Source organism: Falco naumanni, chromosome 13 (assembly GCF_017639655.2).
Source record: "Falco naumanni isolate bFalNau1 chromosome 13, bFalNau1.pat, whole genome shotgun sequence".
Taxonomy (NCBI): Eukaryota; Metazoa; Chordata; class Aves; order Falconiformes; family Falconidae; genus Falco; species Falco naumanni.
Genome location: NC_054066.1, coordinates 21,645,621 through 21,669,506, shown reverse-complemented (window position 1 = coordinate 21,669,506; position 23,886 = coordinate 21,645,621). Strand labels below are relative to the sequence as shown.

General features: G+C 45.3%; 2 protein-coding genes across 6 annotated transcripts in view; one reads left to right on the top strand and one right to left on the bottom strand.

The window, feature by feature from the left end:
* Positions 1-1,981: 1,981 nt before the first annotated feature.
* Positions 1,982-16,787, bottom strand: ZMAT3 (zinc finger matrin-type 3). Of its 5 annotated transcripts, none has more exons than XM_040612817.1 (7): positions 16,642-16,787; positions 13,292-16,314; positions 12,306-12,631; positions 10,634-10,753; positions 8,691-8,857; positions 8,479-8,579; positions 1,982-7,466 (listed from the first exon to the last, which is right to left on the bottom strand). In XM_040612817.1, exons 3-7 carry the CDS (start codon positions 12,573-12,575, stop codon positions 7,255-7,257), a joined length of 870 nt encoding a protein of 289 aa, XP_040468751.1. In that variant the 5' UTR covers positions 12,576-12,631; positions 13,292-16,314; positions 16,642-16,787; the 3' UTR covers positions 1,982-7,254. The 5 variants fall into 5 exon arrangements, with proteins under 5 accessions (XP_040468751.1, XP_040468753.1, XP_040468752.1 ...); XM_040612819.1 differs by having other exon boundaries at positions 16,223-16,314; XM_040612818.1 differs by lacking the exon at positions 13,292-16,314 and having other exon boundaries at positions 16,638-16,787.
* A 1,640-nt stretch (positions 16,788-18,427) lies between these two features.
* Positions 18,428-23,886, top strand: part of PIK3CA (phosphatidylinositol-4,5-bisphosphate 3-kinase catalytic subunit alpha) — a 44,953-nt gene continuing 39,494 nt past the window's right edge. Inside the window, exon 1 of the mRNA XM_040613369.1 lies at positions 18,428-18,701. The gene's annotated coding sequence lies outside the window, so the exon portion shown is untranslated. The remainder of the gene's footprint in view (positions 18,702-23,886) is intronic.

The window sequence follows — 23,886 nt, the reverse complement described above, 5'->3', positions numbered from 1 at the left end:
TAATTTCACTGACTTTAAATAGATCTGCTTGTGTTTCATGCAGGTAGAGAGGTGAAGCAAGCCCAGTGGAATAAGGCCAGTTGAAGGAGTGTCGTTCACTGAAGGATGGGGCCAATGAATTCAAGGTATTATCTGTAACAGCAGCTCTTCACTATTCCAAAACAGACAAGGAGCATTCAATCCAAACGCTTTAGGAGAACTAGAAGTAGGAATAAAGAGAATTTATATGCAGTAGATGTAAACGAACACACAAGAGCCTCCAGAACCTGCGCTTAGCAAAGATGCTCCTTCTACAGTTCTAAAAGCTCCTGGTTTTTCCATCTCTCCACTAAGATTTAATGGAAGAAGCAATATTGAGAGACGGCTCTGCCAAGTTTAATTATTTTTAAACCATGTGCTAAAGTCCATTTCCTAATGCATTGTAAAGCTGTTATATAAACAAAGAAAATCCAATAATTATTAATCAAATTGTTGTTCAAATCCAGCCATTTTCATCAGCCTGTGAACAGTGGGGGCTGAATGGAGATGCGGCAGGGTCAGCAACCTGTTATTTAAAGGCTTTGGGTTCAATTTTCCTTTTCAGCCATAGACTTTCTGAGCAAATCACTTATTTTTACCCAAACTTTACCTCCTCAGCTGTAAAATGTTGCAAGACAACTAACTGAGATCCTTAGACACCAGGGTGAGTGGAGTAAAAGAAGGGCTATTTATGTTTTCAAATCAATTAGTATAAAAAATAGATGAAAATCTAACACTATCTGATTTGCTGCCTAATTTAACAAATGCTTGTGACTGAATTAGATTGCCCAGGTATCTCTGTGTGTCACTACGGTTTGGCTGTAACAAATTGCAACAGAATTAATACAGAATACAATTACCGTATGTAAGTGTTAAAAAGGCACTGCTTTATCACCTGATAACGGGGACACACTGCTCTGTAGTTTGCTCCTCTCTGGTTTCTAGGATGACTGAAAGTAACAGTCTGCATGGGCAAAAGACAATGAAGGGGTGGGGTGAGTTTTAACATTAAGCTGCACTTACAATTTTTTATGACTCTATTTACCATAAATGAGAAGGCATAAAGCCTCCTGCATTCCGTTATTAGCATGGAAGGAGTCACCTAAGCACCAAGGCAGCTCTCAGCCCAACAAAATGGTAAATCGGGGTAATTTCACCATGGTGTCACCATTTTCTGTAATGGTCCAGTGCCCTTAAGAATGGAAGACAGGGGAGTGCAGGGACACATCCCTGTTCACAGTTGCTTATACACTCAGAGCTGTGCCTCGGCAGCCACCCTGCACGCAGAATGCCTCAAGTGTGCCACCAGGATCCTGCCCTTGAGGCCAACAGCTCACTGCCCTAACAGTGTGGCTGCAGCACCAAGGAAGGGCAATGTCCTTCTCTTGCTGAGATGAACCCAGCAAACCTCAGATTTTCCCTGTTTCAAGGCTCCAGTTCAGAATGTCCTTTCTGTTTGGAAAGTCATTGATGCTGCATAAGCATATGCTCCTCTGGAGCCCTCAAGTAATGAAAGGAGGAAAGAGCACGCTGGCAAAAAATGTGCAAATGTAAGTATCAGGCTCAGCTTGTCCCCACCTTTTTACAGCCAGAGTTGAAAATCAGTTCATGGTTCAGCCTGGGGCTGTTGCAGAGCTTGTGATGTCTACGTAAGGGGAAAGCACAGCCAGAAACAGAGCCCTTCCCGTACCTTCTGATTCCCATCCTGTCAGATGCTGAGCACTCCCAACCCCTCCTGAAGCCAACACAGCTCAGAGGGAGAACTCAGCTGGCTTTCACTAATAGTTGAAAGCACACTGACCTCCCTCCAGAGCAACAAAATCGACACTGAACTATACTCTTTTTATCAGTATTAAAACATACTATTCATGTAGTTACACTCAATGCTAGGCTAAAATCAATTCAGTCATGCACAGTCCAGCCATATCACAAGCAGTAGCAATACCAAAGACTAAGGCTGTGATAAGAGCAAGATGATTTATTATATACTGAAGAAGAAGAAAAAAAAAATCATTTTCATCAAGTATTTCCCCATGAGGGTCAGTACAATATAAAGAAAATAAGGATAAATGTACAAAACCAACCTGACAAGAAAGCTCCAGATGAAACACATTCAAAGCACTTGCAAATGATATTGCTGGACAGATGCAGAAGGAAATTAAATCAAATAATTTTTCCCCTGTAAAACACAGACTGAAAAACTGATTTGATTTTTAAAAATCCACAGTCCTGCCTTTACCTGCAGATACTTCAGGAAAAAAAGATACAGTTTTAGTTGTGATACATTCTTTAAAGGAGAGATTCCCAGAACTACTGTTTGACCACATTTATTTCAAAGTGGATTTTATTTTCACTTCCAACTTTATGCAGAGGGCAATGAAGCCAGCCCAGCTCAAAACAACAGGAGCTTAGCCGCTAACTTCAAAGAAACTAAACTTCAAATGTCCATACGTCTCCATTTTCTGCTAATCCTTTGGCAACCATGGCATTTGTTTTTCCATAATCAGCAACAGATGTCCATCTCATTCAGAGCATCCTTGTATATAAGGTTGCAAAATTTAAGAAAAAACACAGAACAAAAACCACATACATGAGAAAACATCAGCAGTATGAAATTCCTGAAGGGTTTCAAGGCTTGCTCCTACTCAGCTAAAGTCAATGTACTTCAAACTATTCTAGCTCGAACAAGACCAAATCCTTGCAGAACCAGATACACATTCCTCAAAAAGCAAAACCTTAAGAGTGTTGCAACCCAAACATAGGAGTCGGAGACAAATCTCAGCAATGTACCTTGCCTGGCCCTAGCCAACATAATATATTTAGCTAGGGTGTTTCATTTACTCCTGACTTGGGCAAGATTCCCATTAGTTACGGTGAGAGTATTACTTAAGTAAAGTAGCAAAAGGACGTCATGCATTAGTAAGCTAAAATATGAATCCGTGCTTATGGAAATAGCCTTCCCTTCGAATGCCCTATAATGGGCATCTAGAAAAGGAAAAAAGACAAGAAGCTTTACAGAAAAAAAAATAATCTGCATTTTGTTACACTGATGACCATCCTAAGCAACTCCACAGAAGTTTTCAGGGTTCCTTTTGATGTACATGAAGAAAGCAAAAAGTCAAAAATAGACCAATGTTAGGCAAGATTGTAACACATTTACTCATTAGTGCAGAATGCAAAATAACAGCTAATGCTTAACACAAACAAAATAGTATCACTTTCATACTCCTCACAAATACATGGATTCCACAGTTTACTTCCTTGTCGTAAAAGAAATGCTTAAATGTAGTATGAACTTTATGTGTGTCTAAAAATATCACCCCAAATTACCAAAGGAACCATTGCAAGGGAAAAAATAATAATTTAGAAATCAACATTTAAGAGTGAGTTGCAAGGAAATACCTATTTGGTTGGGCATGAAAAAAACGCAAAGATGATCTATCGGTTGGATTTGGGGATTTCGTTGGTTTTGGGGTGGGTTTTGTTGTTTGGATTTTGGTTTGGTTGGGTTTTTTTGTTTTTTTTTATCCAGGGAAAGAAAATAATACATATGTGGGAGGGAAAACATTTTCACAAATATAATAAATACCTGTTCTGATCCAAAAGCAAAGTGCGATGTAGAATTTTCCACTTAAACAAAAACAACCTACAGAATAATGCCTTAAATATTAACAAATCAATTAGTGGTCAGCATAGTAAAATAAATATGAACACATTGATTTATGTTTTGTTTCTAGCAGCAAAGGTCATTAACCTACTGGCCAATGAGACAGCTTCACAGAAGTCCTGTTTCTTGGGTTTGGTACTTTGTTTAACATAAGAAAAAGACTTATTGGGCCTGGAAAATGGTACTACAGCTGTACAGTATTCTCTCCAGCCCATCTACATCAAATAGGGTTTGGCCAGGATGCGTTTTCAATACGTGTTTTGAACACTGATTTGGAGAACAGCTTTCACGAAAAAAAATAAAATCAGGATCCACTCAGTTTCTCATGCTGGCAAGTATGAGTTTGGATCCTCCTGAACCCTAATGATATTCGTGTGAGGTGTGGTGTTTTCTCTTTGCAGTCAACAATCTTCTACGCTAGAGGCAGAGCAGGAAGATCACAAACTGTTTAGCAATGCTGAAGAGGGAGAGGAAGGTTTTGATCACTTCTAGGGAACGGCCGCAACAGAGCACTGGGACAAAGTGAGTCTCAGCTGCTTCTCCCAGCAAGAAATATCTTCCCTCCCATGTAGGAAACCTGTCCTCCTCTTGTTGCTTCAGTTCCACTGTCTGCTTTGTACCTGCTGTATAACCCACCGCTTTGAAATTCTCAGGGTGACAACATTCACTTGTTGTGCTCCCTTGAATGAAACAAAGCAGATACAGGCCTCCCTGTTCAGGGCAGACTCAAGCCATTCCTCAAAACGGAACTCAGCCCTGCGCGGAGAGGAGCCTGCAGGAACAGCTCCCTGCACCTCCCTCTCACACCGCCCCAAACACACCAGCACACTGGTATGCTGTGGCGCCTTGTACCAGCTGTCACCAGGAGGGAACACCACATGGAGCAAACTGTGTTTTGACACCTTTGGCAGTCACTGGAAATGCCAAATGAGGAGCAGATTGCTGGGCTGGGAGCAGATGCAACAGCCAAAGCAAAGTAGCGAACAGTTCATTGTGGGGACACATGAAAGCAAGCAAAAATGCCTTCTTGGCCCTAGCAATAAGCTAGACAACACCAGTACCTACAGCTCCTCCAGCTCATCTGTCACAAAGTGGTGGTTTTCTGCTACTAATTGCAGCCTATGAGAAATGCCATGCTTTCATTTACAGCAAGAGGAATGTCTAACCATAATGTAGGGATCACTCCAGCGAAGCACACCGTGGTAAGGCTCATCCAACCCCCTCTGTCCCTACACAGTGGTGTCAGGCTAGCAAAACAAAAGACAGAACACAAAGAGAAAACCAGAGCCCTTCTTTGACTGCAAAAGATGAAGGGAAAAGGCTGACGACAGATTTTTGCAAGGGGAATGTTCTTCAAGGCTACACAGAGGGTGAGCCAGGGGCACGAAAGCACAGAAGAAACAGACTTACAGGCCATCAAAACTGCTCAGTTAGTTCTTTGCAACCCGGGCACCTGTCCTCCTACCTTCTAACGTGCGCCAGCGCACAAACCCTATTTAAGTGGACTTTGCACAAAGGAGGGGAGGGAATCCCATTCAAGAGGATGTCCATTGCACTCCTTGTATCTGCAGGGCAAGGATCAGCATGGAATGATGTAGGGGGCTATTTTCGACTACTGTGCAAGAGCTTACCTTGCCTAGATTTAGGAAGGCCGCATTAAGGTTGCATGGCTACCTGATGGTCAGATAGCTAAAGATAACAATACTCTATTTCTGAGGAGCAGCCAAGTGCAACAAACCTTTCTGAGATGGACTAAAGAGATGAATTAAAACTATCTGGATTTTTTGTTAGTTTACTCATTTTTTTTGTTTTTTAAGGCAAGCAGAAAGTCCTTCTGGAATGCAAGAGGCAAGATCAGAATGGCAAAAATAAGGAGGTGGAGGAGCTACCTTCAACATTATGCACTAGGTAAAATTTATCCCTGGTAAAATGCTACTGAAACCAAAGGAGCTGCACCTCGTTCAACGTACTGCCTAGAGAGGAGTGACAGACAAGCCATGATGCTTCCTTTATCCCCTCTCTGCACCTGCCACTGAAGTCAAAGAAGCTATACCAGCGTACAGCTGCAGCAGCGCCGTGGTGAATCGGGTCCAACAGACTTTACAAACATGCTGCACTTGCCACTGAAGCCAATGTTTTAGAAACACTGTGAACTGGATTCCAATCACAGCTCCTCACATCTACCCAAATGAGCGGAAAAATAAATGTCAGCCCTACTTCTGCTCTTTATCCCCTTTCTGCTTTTGCTAAGGAAAATCAAGAGACACACCCCCACTTTGGGTTTGTGTACGCTTACAAAGCTGCTTAACAAATTTCATAAATACTTCGGTCTGGCCAAAAAGCTGTTATTCAAACAACCGTCATCCTTGACATTCACTTCCTACCTAACTTTAGACTTCTGATGGTCCCTAAAACAGTGAAGTTCACATCAAGGAATGGAATTAAAACCCATCCTGAGAAGGGAAAAGAAAAAGGGGAAAAAATTCATTCAATATCGGTAGCTCTAGTCCAAAGGAGCATTTCCGCTCTCCTCTATAACACCCGTCGGGCTTTCTCCAGGGAAAGGCATGGAAGTGGGACACACCGACATCTGCTCCCCAAGGTCTGGGCAGCCCTGCTCTCCCAGAGCAATAAAGCTTCAGGCCAGAGACTCAACACTTGCTCTCTTCTACACCAGTATGCAAAGAAATTACAGCTGACAGCTCCTTCCAACCTGTTCTTAACCCTACTCGGTCTAAGGCAGAACACGTCTCATCTGACCAGGTTTGCTTTCCAACTCGCATCATTAAGCCACTGAGATCCCCACAGACTCTCTTCAGGGAGATGAGCTACACCCATGGTGCATTAAGGTGCCCAGCCAACAACACTGAGAATTTTTTTTCATTGTTAACTGGTAGAAGAGAGTATTTCTGAATGGGGCTAATCAGCTGATATCCAATGTCAGATGTTCAGAATGAAATCTGCATTGCAGAGGAAGCGGTAAGAGGCAAGACCCTCCAAGGAGGAGAGGTAGCACAGCCTTTCTACAAAGATTGGAAAGAACCTACTCTGGGCTGTAATGGGGGCCACAGGCAGCAATTTGTGGACAAGTGCACCACCTACTTCACACCTTCACAGGCCCCATTCCTGCTCCTCTTTTACAAGCTGCACAGAGATTCAGTGTGCTGTAGGGAGGCATTCTGGAGCACTGCTCTGTGGTGTGCAAAAAGGGGAGTGGGCTTTGCACATGGTCCACCTGTGTGGTAGAACCACAGAAGTTCCCAGCACTTCTTGGGCTTTGCATATTCATGCAGAAGGCTGGGGAGAAGACAAAGTCCTCCCCGGCACTCAATGCAATGAAGAGCCTTAGAAAATTAGCAAACAAACATCAAAAACACTTCATGTCCTGCACAGCGTCATCCTGCCAACTATGATAGAAAGAAAATCTAACCATACCATTAAGTTTGCAGGTGTTACATGTATAGCTCGAGAGCATACTCCTACCAAATGGAGCACAAAGCAGGGCATGTGGCAAACAGCAGGCGAGAGACAAGCTGCTCTATTTGCAAACTACTGCCACGGGTGGCGCGTCATTGTACGTAGCCTAGGTTCTCCATCTCATTCCTATACCGCTGTTCGGACACCTTGCTTTTATGCTGTTTGCTTTCTAAGTGTTGTCTGAACTCCATCTCCTCGCTGGCCCCGGCGTTGCACATGGAGCAGTAGAACTGGCCGCTGGGGGTGACACACATGGCCAGATCCCGAGGAATCCTCTGGCGTGAGCGGGGATTGAAGTAGGGACCTGAGGAGTCAACAGAAAAGCCTGTTTTATCTATAAGAAAGAAAACCTTGAGGCAGCTCAGTGACAACTTCCAAGTCCAACTAATGATTAAAAAGTAGCCAAAGATTAGCTTCTTTAACTGGTTAGCCTGAATCTTATTTTCCCACGCAACTTCCCTGCTGACATCCAGATTTGCGAGGGTGTAGCACAGAGGGGAGCAAAACTTGCTGGTATTTTCCAGAGCAGTAGAGTGGGCTTAATGCCCCAGTCTTATTAAGAACCAATAGGGCTCTGAAAATTAGGAATCTAATCATTTAAGTGCTAATTCATTTTTTTTCTTAATCTTCCAATTCCAGAATTAGAACAGTCTTTTGAATACAATAACCTGCCTCCATGTAAAATTATCACAAAACAATATTTAATACAACTTTAAAGGATTTATCTTTTCCACATGGCAGTGGTTAGAATGACACTATTAAACCAAGCTTCACCAGGAACCAGGTTTTCAGCTAACGTGCCCATAACACAACTTAAAATGAAGAAGAGAAACAGATACTGGGCTGGACACATATATAAACACACTTTAAATCATAGTAGAGGCAAAGCTGGTATCTAACACCTGAGGAAGGACTACACTCTAGGAACAGATGGTCTTAGAGGGAGGCTAACATGCTGTCTCATTCTGGTCATGAAAGTGCAAGTACAGGTTGATGTGCTACAGTAGGAGTCAAAGCACCTGGCCACTTGCCAAGAAAATAAAACAGGAAAATTGTCACCACTTAGAGCGGCCTTAGAGACAGGCAGATGGTAAATTAAGTTACAAACTGAGAAACCAAACTAACAAGCAGGCTGACAAAACAAAGCAACTTTAGCAGCTGGGAAAAAACATGCAGACATGAAGAAGCATCAGCAGAGCTAGGACCAGCTCCTTTCACAACCTGTTTCTGCTAAAACAGACCTCAGAAACAAAAGAAAAACAAGACTGTTTATTATTACTATTCCAACTATAGAACAGATGCAAGCTTGCAGTTACCTGTGTTGTTCTGAACTGTATACATATTTCTTCTGCTCTGCACCATCTTATATTCATTCCCTTCTTTCCTTGCCCTTCGTTTGCCTAGTTCTGATGCATCCCTGAAGATTAAACAAATACGAACAGTTGCAATTCAGAGTTTTCTGAGAAAAAGACTGCCAGAGACACTGCCACATGCTTTCAGCCTGAGCGTGAAGTTGAACAATACCTACGAGAATGAGTTATTCTGTGCTTCTGCAAGACGCAGCCGTTTGGCGTGATTTTTCCCTTGGTAGTGAGCCTGTGCCACAGCCGGAGAACTAAACGAGGCATCACAAAGCTTGCAGTAATCATTCTCTGTGGCCAAGATCACTCTGCCACCTGGTTTACTTGATCCCATCTAGCAGCAAAGGGAGAGACAGCATGTGAAACACAAGAAGGTTAAATCATTGAAATATTTGAATCACAGGGAGTGAGACCAGTATCTTCATCAGGCAGCAAGCCAGCCGGAATTAGAACATATGGATTAGGACACTCTCAAGTTCTTCTCAAAGCATTCTTACCAGAACTTCATTATCCCTGCCTCAGCCTCCAGGAGAACCTGCAAATTCCTTGAGACCTAGGCAAAGCCCTGGCCTCAGACGGAGAAGAAAGCAATTTGAACACACACCTTGTACCTCTGCAATAGCTACAGAGGCTTGTTTACTTCACAGCTCTAACTCCTCTGCCCCTGACTGCTGGGAACTGATGAGCAATGACTTTCACACTGAGGAAGATCCACCGAAAGGTAAAAGTGCTCCTCTCTCCTATTTACAATGTACCTAACCTCTCCACAGCACCCTGTCTGCACACAGCACCCTGACCACACTAAGAGATAAAAAAAACCAATAGCTGAGCTGCCAAACCTCTGACCCGTACCCTTCAGGTAGGAGGACATCTGGATCAAGACTTCAAAGGAAGGACCCAGCCTCACAAGAGTAGCTCCTGCCATATGAAGGATACCTTGACTGTCTAGGCAGACCACAGACCGATCAGAGCAGCAACCGTGTCTCCTCAGTGTGTATCATCCAGAGAAAAGCGCTCTGTAAACAGTGCGGCAGCAGTGAATCATACAGCCGTGTCACTGTGGCACTTGCCAAGTCGAGTTTCTTTCATGTCTCCTTTGTCACTGTTCAAGCTTATAGACACAGACACACCCACAGTTCTGACTTCTACATTACATGAATCCTCGCACAGCCCCAGAGTGGTCTTTTTATTGCCACGGACCATTTTCTCCATTAAAAACCACATCAGATACCCCAGCAGGTATAGGACTCGCATCCCACTACTTAGGACTGGACCCCACACCATCTCGATTCAGTTCTGTGAGCTGCAAAGGCATTTTACATGGGACTGAGTCTCCCACTGGTGGCTCCGACAACGTGAATAACTATCTGCCACTTATGGCAAACGCTCTTTGCTTTTCTACAGACAACACAGGCTGATGCTTTGGGAAACGACAGGCACAGCTTCAATCCCTGCGGCTCAGCTGTGGTTCCCTGCACAGTCACTTGCAAAAGCCAGGTTAGCTGTTAAGTCCCATGACAATGAGAAGTGATGAATTCTAGAAAAGAAAGCAAAAATCACTTCTTTTGCCTCTAATGTGCCCAAGACAGAGTTAATCTGGATCACTGAAGGAACAATCCCTTCACCCTACACACAGGAAGGAGCACTTCAAAAGGGAAAACAAGAGAGTTAGCTAACAGCCCGGGGCAATGGCCATAGCAGCACCTAAGCACTTTTTCCAGGTAGGCTTCCCTCACACACTGGAGGGATGACTGTGCAGAGTGAATGCCACACCCTCATGTCCAAATCCAGCTCCAACAATGCTATTTTATACCTGCCCTTAAACCACCACAATCAGCAGCACATCAGACTTACCTAGGAATCAAAGTATTTGCCATGCAGAAATAGAACATTTCAAGTCTAATATTCTGCTGCAAGGGCAGATCAATATCTGCATCTTCAAAGGAAAGCAAACAGCTCACAACAAGCCATTTCCACCATCCTGTGCCACCACAAGGAAAATTCTTTCCCAACACTTGTGGTAATCCTCAAAGCATGAGATCTAGTTATCCTTGTTGGGGGTTAGGTGACAAGCAAGCAGCATGATCTCAGTCATCTTCCCATGCCTTACCTGAGTTGGAAGGGAGACAACCTGAGCTGGGGCAGGCTCAACTGAATTGCTCATCCTGGCAGGTGCTGGACAGCTATTGGCAGCATAGTAATTTCGGAGTTTCTTACTGTGGTTTTTACCCTGGAAAGAGAACAGAGATTAATCACTGCCCTAATAACAGTATCTTACACTGAAAGAAAAAGTATCCAGACACCAAAATGAGAAATGGACATGAAGACAGCACCTCAGGTAAGGAGCTGTGACTCAGAAAATAACAGCTCTGAACTTGAGAGATGCTGGCATCCCCCTCCAAAATGCTCCTCACCTAGCGTCACTGGGCCTCACTTTCAACTGATTTTCTCAAATCAGTAAGATTACAGTTAGTTCCACAATCTATTTCCATTTTACTTGAAGACAGTATTTTGTATTTTAAACATGAAAGATTAAGTGCTTTCTATATGTTTTTGATAAGCCTGAACACACACACACTTACTTCTTCATGAGATTGCAAGCATGAGCTAAAAACACGAGACTGAAAGTAAAAAACCTTGCTTCATATTTTATTTTCTCTTGGAAAACTTATACTATAGTTCTTTTTTGTGTATTCTGAAAACCCAACAGAGCTACATGACAGTATGTATATGCATTGTGGATACATAGTAAGGCATACATGCAAGTTCTGTACTATAAACTTCTGTCCCCTCATGGCAGAAATACTGCAGTAACCAGACATTAAAGTGTAACACTAATTCAACCTACCCCTTCACTGGCAGGATACCACTTTTTCAGGGCCAACAGCAAATCTGAGATCTGAGTCTTGTGTCCTAAGGATACAGACAACCACTCCTCTGGGTTCACTGGTGGAGAAAGTCACTATCTCCACATTTCACACAAATACAGCACTAGGCAGAGAGGGTGCTAGTAAAATGGGGTAATGCAAGACTGACACATTTGATCTCTCAGCAGAGAAGCATATGCAAATAGTCCCTAACCTATTTCAGACAGGTCAACCAGATCAACTTGAATAAAATTAATTTGGTCTGAGCTGATGAAAGCATTTGTATAAATGCCCCCACCAGATCAGTGGTGTGCATAACCTCAGAAAAGAGACTGCGATAAGCACATTGCAGCAGTCCCCTTTCCAAATGGCACAGCTGGATCCAGCAGAAAACATCCGTCCAGGCCTTACCAAATCATGTCTATGGAAAGAGAAGTTCAATTTTATTGGAAGAGTGTAGAGGTGAAAAACAAATTGCATAAAACAAAGGAAAAAAAAATCAGAAGTGTTGCTTTTTCACCCAAGCCATCTTGGTACTACTTCTCTGTTCCTGTGAACAATGCTTTTGCAAAACGCTCCAGTGATGACACCTTGAATTTAAGCACTGCAGCATGTCTGGATGGCCAGAAAAATCAGGTAAGGTGAAGATATGTCTACAGAGCAGTTTCAGTCCATTACACGGTGCAGAGGTAGCTCTAGATGAGCTAACTCAAACGCTGTTGCTGGTGCACAGCCACCTCAACACAGCACTCAAAACCCCCTTGAGAAGCTAAGTTAGTCCTCACGTGTTAGCCTACACTTGGTTCTGTCCCACCACGGCAACGCTGCTGGCAGTGCAGGTGCTGGCACAGGTGTGTCTACGCAGGCTGCAGATGCAGCAGCCCTGAAAGCTGTGCCTCCTGCTGCTCTTCTTACCTGGTAGTGAGCCTGGGCTTGTTGTGCTGAATTCAGAGTGACATTGCAAAGCTTACAGCACAGAGGCTTACATAGTTCCTCCAGCATAGGGTCCTGCTCCACCACTTTTGCAAGCTCTTCTTCTTGCGTGTGATGAAAGGAGGGCCCCAGTCCAAGAGATTTTGGTGGGGACAGTGGTGAGCTGGCTCTTGGCCTTGTAGCCACTGACATAGGAAGAGATGAAGGCTTCTCAGGATAAGGAAGAAGTCCTGCTTGCTGTAGAAGAATCATTGGCCAGGAAGACTGTGGGCATGCTACTTCTGAAGGATGAGGAATCTTCTTCAGATCTAGACCAGAGAGACACAAGTGCTGAAATAAGCAGTGCTAACAGAAATATCAACAATCCAGAAGACAACTTTTGTAAATTCCTAGGCTCTATGCCTTTTCACAATGCCAAGCAGGATAAAGTCTGTTTATAACACTTTACCCCACAGGAACGGCAGCATCCCAGACAACCAGGGCCAGATTAACAAGACACATGTATAAGAAGTGAATGGAAGTCTGAAATGTAGTTGTTAGCACCCCATGGCAGTACCCTGGATGGGTGACGATTCCTAACCACCCACAGTACCTGACTGAAAGCACGCCCGCCCCCCTGCTCCATGACCATGAGAAGACGTGACCTAAAACAGACACAGCACATAAAGCTGTGTTAATGGGAATGGGAAGAATACAACTGTTAGCCACCTCCTCTCTTAGCAGCCTAAGGACAAGCTGACACTTCAAGACCTCACGCTCCAAGACCTAAACAAATAGTACAATGTATTACAGCCACTGATGACTTAAAAAGAACCTAAATATTTTGAAGCAGATTTATTTTATATAGGTAGGTATAAAATAGGCCCACTCATCCCTCAAAAACTCATGAAGACTTTCCTGAGGAAAGACACTCTACAGTTAACTTTTCCCACGTAAAAATAGAAGAGTGGGAATCAACTTGAGCACACCTTGTTGTACGCAGTCAGCTCCCAAGGGCTCTCTTCCATGGTCTTGTTGAATGACCTTGAGCTATTTCTCATGTTTCCTTCAGTAACTACAACCGATGCAACATTTAAAGCTGTAACTTCTCCTGCAAAATGGAGAGCTTATCCCATATTAACCTTTATTCAGTTATTGCTCCGTTAATTCAAGTTCTTAGAACTATCCCTACATTTCCAACAAGGGGTTCTGAGAGGCTTATTTAATTAAAGTTTATAAATCACATCTAAAGCCTGGATGAACATTCCTAGAATAATGCGGAGCAGCGATATTATGAATCAAGGCACAGCTACTTTCGTTAGTGTCTTATTAGCTTCTTATCAAAACAAATCCCGCTCGCTGCTACACTGGGATCAAGAGAAGCATTATCTTGGCCTTTGCAGATCACCTCCAGCTAGGGCTGCATTGGTAGCAACCATGTTTACACTATGGGCTTTGTTCATTTGTTTAAAACAACACTTTGGGAAAATTAGGGAAAGGTAAACAAAATACCACCCAGGAACTTCGCTCTGTAGTTGCTTTTGAAAACAGTTTAACTTCACAGTCATTTAAGAACCTGGAGAAGCAGACAGCATTTACCTGGGAGAACTTCCGGATTTTCAATCAGCTAAAATTAGCAGGAGATAAATACCTTGCTACACTCAAGCTATGGAAAATCCCAGTTGATGCCTGCATTTTTAGGTACTGCATTACCTCTGAAAGTCTGGCCCCGGAGGTCTACATTCAATTAGGAAAAATAAAAAATAATTTAAAAAAAATGAGGAAAAAGAAAGAAAGTCTGTGGGACTAAAGTGCTCAAGTGACAAAAGCATTTCTGAAATGTTTGCCTCTAAAAACAGACTTCTGAATAATACAAGGTTGGAGGTGGCTCAGATATTACTAGTAACTGAGGGTAAGGAAAAAAAGACAAGGGAAAAAAAAAAAAAAAGAGCAGCATACATTGCCTTGGGGACAAGCTTTTAAGGCTATTATAGAGCCACCAGGAGTTTTCATGTTTTTCAATATCCCTTCACCACCAAGGCTCCGTGAAATTCCATGAGAACTATACATAACATGGTATCACCATAAAACCAAAATCAAAACTGGTATCATGAAAACTAACTGAAACAAGATAAACTGGAATCCACAACGAAGAAGGAAGAGGACACACAGGAACGGCGCGGTGCAAATCACCCATCAGCAGCGTAAATTCTGCAGTGTTACCTAACTTCTCTCCAACTTTCAGCATACGTGTTCCTGGTTAAACAGAACTACCATAGATTTTACTACCTTTAGTTTCTCAACTAGTACGCTGCAGACAGTCTAATTAATTTCTGTGGGGCTACAGATGGAACACGTTCATATTCATGATGGTTAAATACATCATAACACAGGCCTATCAGAGCAGTTTAGAGCAACTATGCATGCAGGTAAGTGTGCCATCCAATTTCCAAGTTTTAATGCACTACCATAATGGGCTTCTTACCTTAACATGGGAGTAAATTATAGCTAAATACTTCACAGAGCAATATAAAGAGATCCACAGTAAATGGCAATCAGGATCCATCTGCTTAATTTTTCATGAGCGTTTGTTGCACTGAGTCTTCCATATGCAACTGTCACGAATGGGATTTGTCATGTACAAGACAGGGCACAGTGCTTACAGTACTGCATCCACAGGGGAAAAGGTATAATGTAATATTCTTTGAAAATCTTTAATTGTAAGGTCATCTACTGTTTCTCAAAGTAAGTAGTAGTCTGAAGATAAAATTAAGGCTGCATGGGCAATTTTAAAACTAGAACTTCTTGACTTGGCATATGCAACTATGATTTTCTTTTAACAGTGATCCTTCATCCCTGAAAATTGCTCAAATTCTGTTGATTTCTTTCTTGCAGACATCATTCAAAAGAAAAAAAAAAATCACTCAAATTCAGCTCATTTACATGTCCCTTTAACCCTCCACTGCTGGTCGTTAGAGATACCCTGTCCAGAACAAAGGTAACAGGACATCTCCAACGCCTCCTTTCCCTTCACACGAGAAGCTGTAAAATCCTTACTGCACAAAACAGCAACAGAATGAGGAACCTCCACCACTAAAGACTCATAACAGTACAGCCCGAGGCAGGGTAAGGGCCCGCAGCTGGCCAGGGTGAGCTGAGGAGACATTCTGCCTCAAGACACCATCTCAGATGTCAGCTGTGCCTCCTCCTACGTGCTGCGTGGGCTAGGACATACTTTCCTCCGCGCCAGCTGTCTTCAGGTGGATGCACAGTGCCAGGCATGCAGCCCTCCTCACTACTTCCAGGTTGGAGCATCCCAAGAGCAGCACTGAAGGAGAAGACCCAGCCTTCACACCCACAGTACCACAGCCCAGTAGTAGTGAGGCACTGCCGGTGGCACAGATACCAGGGAGCAACCTGCCAGCTGCCAGAAGCATGGTTCTGGGAAAGGAAACTGGCACCGTTTGATGGAGCGGGCACGTACACAACGTGAGCCTCCTGGGCTGTAAGTGAGAAATCTCTGTGCCACGTGCTCCTGCCAGAGGTAGTTTTACATGTGGTTGAGGCAACTAATAACAGTGATAGAAATCTACACAAATGATGAACAAGCTGTGGGTTTTGTGGTTGGGTTTACTTTCAAGACAGGAATAATTTCTTCTCAAATCTACTTGTATCTGGAAACACTGACACCACGTAACCTAACTTTGCAGGAAGGTTTACCTTCAGCCATAGGCTAGGCCTACAGAGCTTCACCCTGAAAGGCAGGGTCGTTTTATAACGCTGCAGGGAGCGAAGCCAGCAGGCCAAAACAAACACACATCGCCTGCAATTCCACCTGAGGGTGCAGGGGCCCCCAACCCTCTGCTGGGGAGGGCACTTATGTAGGGACCCGGACAGAGAGAACATTTATCATCCCTTACATCAGCGGGGTATCAGAAACCACGGTGCAAACCCTGGCATCCTAGCAGGCATTCCGGCAAAGTTGCATGCCTTGCAGTCTTGCTGATGGAATCTAAGAGAAAAAAAAAACCACAATACAAACCCAAACCGCAAAAGCCCTGGTATCTACCGCATTGGAATAACTGCAACTGAGCAAGACTTAAGGCACCAACACACAATTTTGGCCAACGCAGAAACACAACGGGCAGGAAGGCGAGGCAGAGGCAGACCACCGCATCGCCGGAGTAGCTTCAGCGCCCCCGAAAAACGGCAGGAACACAGCGACCCCCCTTCCTCGCCGCAGCCGCCAGAGCCGGCCCCCAGCCCGACTACAGCCCCTGTGGCCCCCGCCCCGCGGCCCGGGCCCCGACCCCCCGCCAGCGCCCTCCGCCGCACCTACCGCGCCGGCGGGGGCTGCGAGCGGCGGCCCCGGCCCCCCGCGGCGCCCGTGGCCACCTTGCCCCCGCAGGGCCGCAGCCGGTGCCCGAGACGGCAGGAGGGCCGGGGCCGGCGACGCGGCCGCCACCGGGACCAGCTGCAGGAAGTGACCGCAGCGCGGCGGGGCGGGGCCGGCGGAGCGCAGGGGCGGGCGGGGCGGGGAGCGCGGCGGGTCCTGCCTCCGTGCGCGGCGGGGCCGGGGCGGGGAGCGCTGCCCGCCTGGCGGGGCTGGCCCGGGGGCAGCGCCGGCCCCGCCGCGGGTGACCCTGCCGCGCCGTTGCCCGGCATCATTTTCCCCTCTGGTGCCGGCGAGCTGGCGCTGCCCGTCCGCCCGGCTGCTTCTCAAGCCGTCGCTGGGGCGGCCTGTTCGGCATCGCGGGCTGCGGTGGCGTTGAACGCTCGCTGCACATACCGAGCTGCTCGGCTGGTCCCTGAGTTGTACTTTTGTGCAGTCATTTATTTATTTTTTTTCTGGTACTACCAGTTTTCGACAGCAGAAACAGCAGTTGACCTGGGTTTGCATATGGAAACATCTTCATTTTGCTCATGGTGTTTGTAACCGAAGGAAGTTAATTCTCCTTGAGTCACCAAGGACAGCAGCGCGGGCCTCAGCGTTAGGGAAGCACAGGCCTCACCGTGGAGGCAGTGCAGGCCTCGCCATGGCGGCTGGGCCGCCTGGTCCCAAAGCCACCAAGTGCCTGTTTCTTCCCGTTGTATTGGAACGGGGAGGTGCTGACGAGTCACTGGAAGCTGACCCCAGCCCCAAGGCTTTACAGTAGCAGTCAGCCAGCCTGCCTAGGAATCCATCAGTTAGCCCCACTCACCGTTACATGTTTTTGTGAGACCTTATTAAAAAATCCTGACTTTTTCGCAATGGGGTCCTGCACCAAGCCCTGGGGCATTCCCAGGGAGAGAACTGACCGCTGCCCTCGCCACGTTCACACCTGGTGCCACCGCTTGTGCCACCTCTCCACTGAGGGGACAAACACCCCCTGAGGAGCCCCTGGCGAGCCCAGGTGTCCTGATGGTCACTCGCCACCTGCGTTCTGCCAGTCGCCCCTCAGTCCGCTCCTCACCTGCGGTGGCCCATGGGCTCCCCGCAAGCTGAGCCAGCCCAGCGCTCTCCTTCCAGGCCCCGTGGGCCCGGCAGTGCCCGTCTGACACCCGCCCTCGCCCTCCGGCCAGTCCGGGCCTTTGCCGGGGAGGCCGCTCCTGCCGAGCAACGCGCTACAGCGATCGCACAGGAAACCTCCGGTAGTTTCCTCTTCCCCTTCCCGGGGAAGGGGCTGGGAGCGCTCGGCCGGCCCGGCCGCAGGCGCAGGGCGGCGTTAATGGCTTTACAGCAATTAACGGGACGGAGGCGCGCCAGTCCGGGGAAGGACGCGCCCGTTATTCTCCTCCAGAACCCTCGCTTCCGCTCGGGTCACTTCCCGGGCCCCCCTCGCCGCCCTGGGGCACCGGCGGCAGCGGGCAGGGCGGCGCACGCTCCGCCGCCGCGCTAGGGGGCAGCAGAGCGCCCAGGGGGAGCGGCCCCGCCCGGCCGGAAGACGGGGGCGGGCCGCGCCCCGGAGCGAGGCCGGGCGGGGCGGGGCGGCCGCTTCACCGCGCGGTGACGTCACGCCGCGCCCCTCCGCCGCCGCGTGCCCCCGGCCCCCCCGGGCGGTGCACGCGCGCTGCCCGCCACCGCCTCCGCCGCCTTCCCCCTCCCCCTCCCCAGCGCGCGCCGCGGTTCCACTTCCGGCGGGCGGCGCCATCCCCATCCGGGGTCAGGGCCCCGCTCCCTTCCTGTTATTGCCCGTGCGGGAGGCGGCTCTGTGGGAGCGGCGCGGGGGCTGTTGGCGCCGCTTCCGCCAGTGGTGGTGGGGGGACGGTGACCGTGACCCGCCGTGGGTTGTGGTAGTGGCGGTGGCTGCCGGGCGGCTCAGGGGGCCGTGAGTGCTGCGGAGCCGGGCCTGGCCCTGCCCTGCCCGTCGGGGCGGCGGCTGCGGGCCGGCTCGGCGGTGGGGAGGCCGCGCCTGTGAGGTGAGTGAGGAGGGGGTCGGGGCCGGGCCTGGGCCTGGGGCTGCCTGGCGTTCCCCAGGCGCGGCAGCGCTCTCCGGGGCATCCCGCGGCGGAGCGCCGCTCTTGGTAGGTTGTAGGGCGGCTGGCGTGTCTTCCGCAGCCGCAGGGGGGAGCGGGACCCTCGGGGGGCGGCGGGCTTCCCTCGGCTAGCAATGCTCCGAGCCGTTCCGTTGCCGCATCCCGATTTGTGGGTCTCTCGTCGTAGGGACGAGACTTGGGAGGGGATAAACCGTAATAGCTTGTTGCTGTCGCGTGTGGTTCTCTCCCACCGCCGAAACACAGCTGTTGTCTTTAAATGTGTTTCGGCCGCTCCTGTGGTGGAGTGTGTAGGCTCACGGTGGGGCCAGCTGGTGACACTAGGAGAGCCTCTTCCGACGGGGGGTGTGTGTGGATCGGTGGCATACGGTGTTCTCTTCCAGCTGCAGTTGATTTACAGTAGCTGTGTCACATTTATGGTACCTGTAAAAACAGCTTGCTTATTTCATGCTACTAGGAGATTTGATTTTGTTATTAAATCTGAAACCTGTATTTCTGATGAGTACTTCAATACTTTTTAATAGACTGAATGTTAACAAAACTGACCAAACTAATGCAAACTGCATGTTTGCTTTTCTTTGGGGCTTTTGTTGCTGTTTTCAGTGTTCTTGAAGTTATTAAGGTGTCAGACCTAGTACTCCTGCTGCTGTTACTGGTATCTCTCTGTAACAATCTTCTTTCTCTGTAACTCTTCTTGTCGACTTTAAAAATGTGATTGAACAGAGCTTACTTCATAAGCAGCACGTATACAGAACAAGCACAAAGGAAGTATATGTTTAAAAGCAGACAGGATGGACTGTAAAGCTTTGCTGCAGTTAATTCTGCAGTTTTGAGCATTCTGCAACAGACCTGTAAAGGAGTAGTCGGCTGGATTCTGAGTCTGGATTTTGTAGTAATTAATAGAAGAAATGTGGACTCTGTTCTGTTAGTTACTCATAAATATCCCCATTTTGAGCTATAGCAGGTTTTCAAATTCACCATACTGGATGAAGTTAGAAACTATCCCATCGTGTTTTTGAATAATTTCTCCCACCTAACGACTTAGAGAAATGTTCTTATAGAACTGCAGCATGGAAGCAACAAGTATAATGCAGTGTAATAATCAAAGTCCACCTCTTGTGTGTAAACATTGTTAGTTGCTAGGAATATTCCAGTACTCGGAATGGTGGGATTTAATCGTTTGTCTGCTGTGGGGAGCTGATTGGATAAACTGTTCTGAAATAAAGCCCCATGTGGACTTAAAGTTTCACAGAATATAACTTTATTCTCAAACAATAACGTTGGCAAAGTTCTCCAGAGTGGTTAGTCATTTGGAAGCATATTTTAGCCAATGTCATCACATAGACAAACCATGCATCAACCAGGCTCACAGGGTTTACAGAGAAATTTATGAAACCACACAATTCCTTGTGTGATCTGTGACATTCTGTTTTTTTGTTGAAAAAAATGAATATGGCAATGTTGGAGCTGCGGTTGAAACTTGACTGAAGCAGATGTGTTAAGTTGATGCCATTCTTAGCAACCTGGAGACAGTGTTTTGTGGTTTGTTTGTTTGGTTTTTTTTTCAAAGCACGCTAAGCACAATCTACAAATCCATGCCAAGGTGTGCTTGGCTGCTTCAAAGTGTCATTTAGTATTAATGGCAGATTTGTTTTGCTGCTTGTTGCAGTTTACTTGCATGAATAATGACACTGAGTGGTCTGGGTGTTGAGATTTTTTTCTAGAGTTTTCTTCGGGAAAGGGAAAGGTGGTGTAGCTGAGCTGTTTACAAAGCAGTTGTGCTTTATTGGAAGTCATAAAGTAGTTCAATAGTTAGTTAACTGTTTCGCTGACAATCAGGCTGTTTCTGGAAGGAAGTGGGAGATACCTCTTCCTGGATAACTTACTCCTGAAGTTGCTGAAATTTTTAGAATAGGATTTTCTAAAACAAGCAAGGGTTTTGTGCTTTACCATCATGCTATCTCACAAGACTAAGTGTATCATAAGGTTTCCAGTTACTGGAAGAAAATAACACTTTGAAAAGGTGTTACTGCATAAAGAATGGACTTGATCATGGATGTTCCTCAGATGAAAATGTATAGCATGCTTTTTAATTACTTGGTCATGTGCAATACAGTTTTGAGTAACCTTGATGATCATCATGGTTTTAACTCAAAAAGAAATTAATCTATGAATGGCTAGACAGCAAGCCTAAGGCTGATACTTTCTCTGCACAAACTGCTTTGTTAAAAACTTTGTAAGTAAGTCAATTCGTGATGTAGTCTTCTGGACTTCTGGTGCAGATTCTCTGGGTACCAGGAATACTCAGATATGTGAACACCCTGCAAATATTTTTCGTTTCAGAATAGAAGACTATTGCAATTACTTTTCTTGCCTGTTTTGGGGGAAAGGAAATTGGGATGATGATACATTGGTTCAAATTCATGTGAGAAATAATCTCATAGGTGTGTATGGTATGTAGGTTTACTTTGCCTAGTTGAGTCCATTAATGAAGGTTAACAAAGGTAGTTGTTAATAGGACACTTAATGTTGTACTTGGGTGAGGGGGAGCTAAGATTTTTGTAAAAAAACTTTTGATACTGGTGATGAAATATTTTTTATTTATATGGAATTGGAGCAGGAATATTACTGCAAAATTAGTTCTTCCAGTTTACTCTTAAAATACTACTGTAAAAATAAGTTTTGTCTTATTAAATTACTGTTTTGTAATTAACAAAATATGTGTGAGACCTAGCGTATCTCCCAGTTGAGGAAAAATGGGCCATATAAGCTTTTCTTGTATGTGTGATTGAGTTGGAGGAGGAGCATTAGGGAAAGAGTAAGAGTTTGTACTTTGAACTGAAGAAACAGACTTGTGGCTTGTAGTGTAAGCTAAGGTAGGCTTTGCCTTTTTTTTTTTCCAGCTTTTTATGCATTGCATTCCATGCTTGTGGGAGTTTTGTCTCATCCTTTTAAAAAGCCAGACATGCAGCTGCTCCAAGTGATGATGCCTGTCTGAAATTGTAGCTATGGCTAGAAAAGGCCACAAAAATATTTATGCTAAAACTGGGTGGGAATTTTCTTTTGCTCTTGAAGTTCAATGTGTCACAGCAAAGAATTCTGTTACAGGTTTCTCTTTGTAGTATCCCAATCCAAATGTGAGCAGTGGAGAGAGAAAAGAGATTTGTTTATGTTTATTTGGACACCAAACATGAACTGTTTTGAGTACAGGGTTGATTCATGTAATCTCCAGAGGCTCCTTCCACCTGAATTTATTCTATAAATCTATTTCTGAATCTTTAGTGGAGTGTTAAATGAAACAGAAATAAAATTCAGAAATATGAACTGTTTTCCTGCAGCACTGCTACTGTATTAACTTGAAAAACCCCAAACTAAACAACAACAAAAAACCCCAACACAAACCCAAGCCCAACTGGGGCGTAGAGGGAATTAAACTTGTAAAAAAAGCCTTCCCCCCCCCCCCCCCCCTTTTTTTTTTTTAATCCTCTAAGGTAATGTGTGATCAAATGGAAACGCAGTAGACTGAGTACAGTTTATGTAATTCTGGATCTGTCTTTTCAGCTGAAGCAGTACTTAATGATTTTGCAGCCTCTGTGTGTGTGTATATAAATATATATATATGTAAAATTTACATAGCATGCATTTATACTTCAGTTCTGGAAAAGTATTTTCCTAGGTAATTCTGGATGCAGATTTTGTGAAAGAGTGTAAGAAGCCTGTGTATTTCACACAAGAAATGTGTGGGAGAGGGGACATAGTCACTTGTTCTCTATTAAGACAGTTCTTTTTCTTAAAGCTGGTAAAGTGGGCAATGAAAGCGCTTGGTCAATCATGCCCGCAAAGTACACTCACTGGGAATGTTTGTAGTCTGTTTTTGAAGTACAGTGCTCAAATACCCGAACTCCAGGAATGTAATAATGAAATTTGAAGAAACCAGCTTACCTTTGTGAAATTGAAGGGGAAAGAAGGAGTGCTGGTGAAGCTGTCTCCCCTCTGGGATGGTGATAGCTTGTGGCAATAGAAGGAAATGGCTATGTCAGTTTAGTTTAAGAACAGTTGGGTTAAACATAGAATGTGAGGTTCATCAATCTCATTTCATGGCCCATTGATTTTTTTTTACTAGTAGAAGGTTAGATACACCTCCAAAGAGATTGTTTTTGGTTGTCTGTGTTTTTTTGTTTACCCATTAACACATTTACTTAATTAACTTAATGGATTTTTATGTACGAAAACTTTGGCAGTTTTGCTTGCAGCTTCTGACTTAACAACGTGCTTGTAAACGTAGCTCTTGAGGATTATGAGCCATAAAGTATATTTGTTGAATACAGGAGACTTACTGAATTGGCGAAGGCTTACTGTAGGGTTCCCTGAAACTTTGAGACAGTTGAGTCACATTACTGGCTGTATGTTATGACCCTCTTCTCAGGCAAAGAAATGTAGAGAATCATCCCTTGGGTGTTTTCTCTCAAAGTCCAGACAGAAAAGAAAGAAAACTCGAAGGTTGCCTCCTAGATTGTACATGTCAGAAAACTTACTTGTCATTGAGGCTTAACTGTATTTGTTATTTCCATACTAACGAGTCAGTCTTCTGCCAATACTTTGTGGCAGTTAATGGTGATGAATGACTGTTGCCCAACATGTTTCAAGGCTGTTCTTGCTTTTTTAACTCACTGTTAACTTGGATCATGGTCCTTCCAGAAGCATGGATTTTCTGCTGAGATTGCACTTGTCTTGGAAAAGTGTCTTTAACCTATCAGGTGTTTAGCTGTGGATCCTTGCAGAGGACACTAAATCTGTGAGCAAAAAAAAATCACCCTTGTTGCAACCTAATTCCTTCTTTTAGTTGCTAGCAGTCAACAAAGAAACAAGTTCTCTTGAACATCCTCAAAATGCAAGAAATGTTTAATGTTACTGAAAAGAAGTATTCAAGATTCAGCATTTCATCTGAGACTAATCAACCATAAGTAGAAATATCTGCCTGTTCTGTGACCTGAATCTAATAGAACAAAATTTTCTTTACCTTGGGACTTTGACATCTGCCTTGCTAGAAGAGTGAGGAGACTGATGTCTGCAAAGATGCAGCCAAACTAAGCACCAGACACTTGAGAAT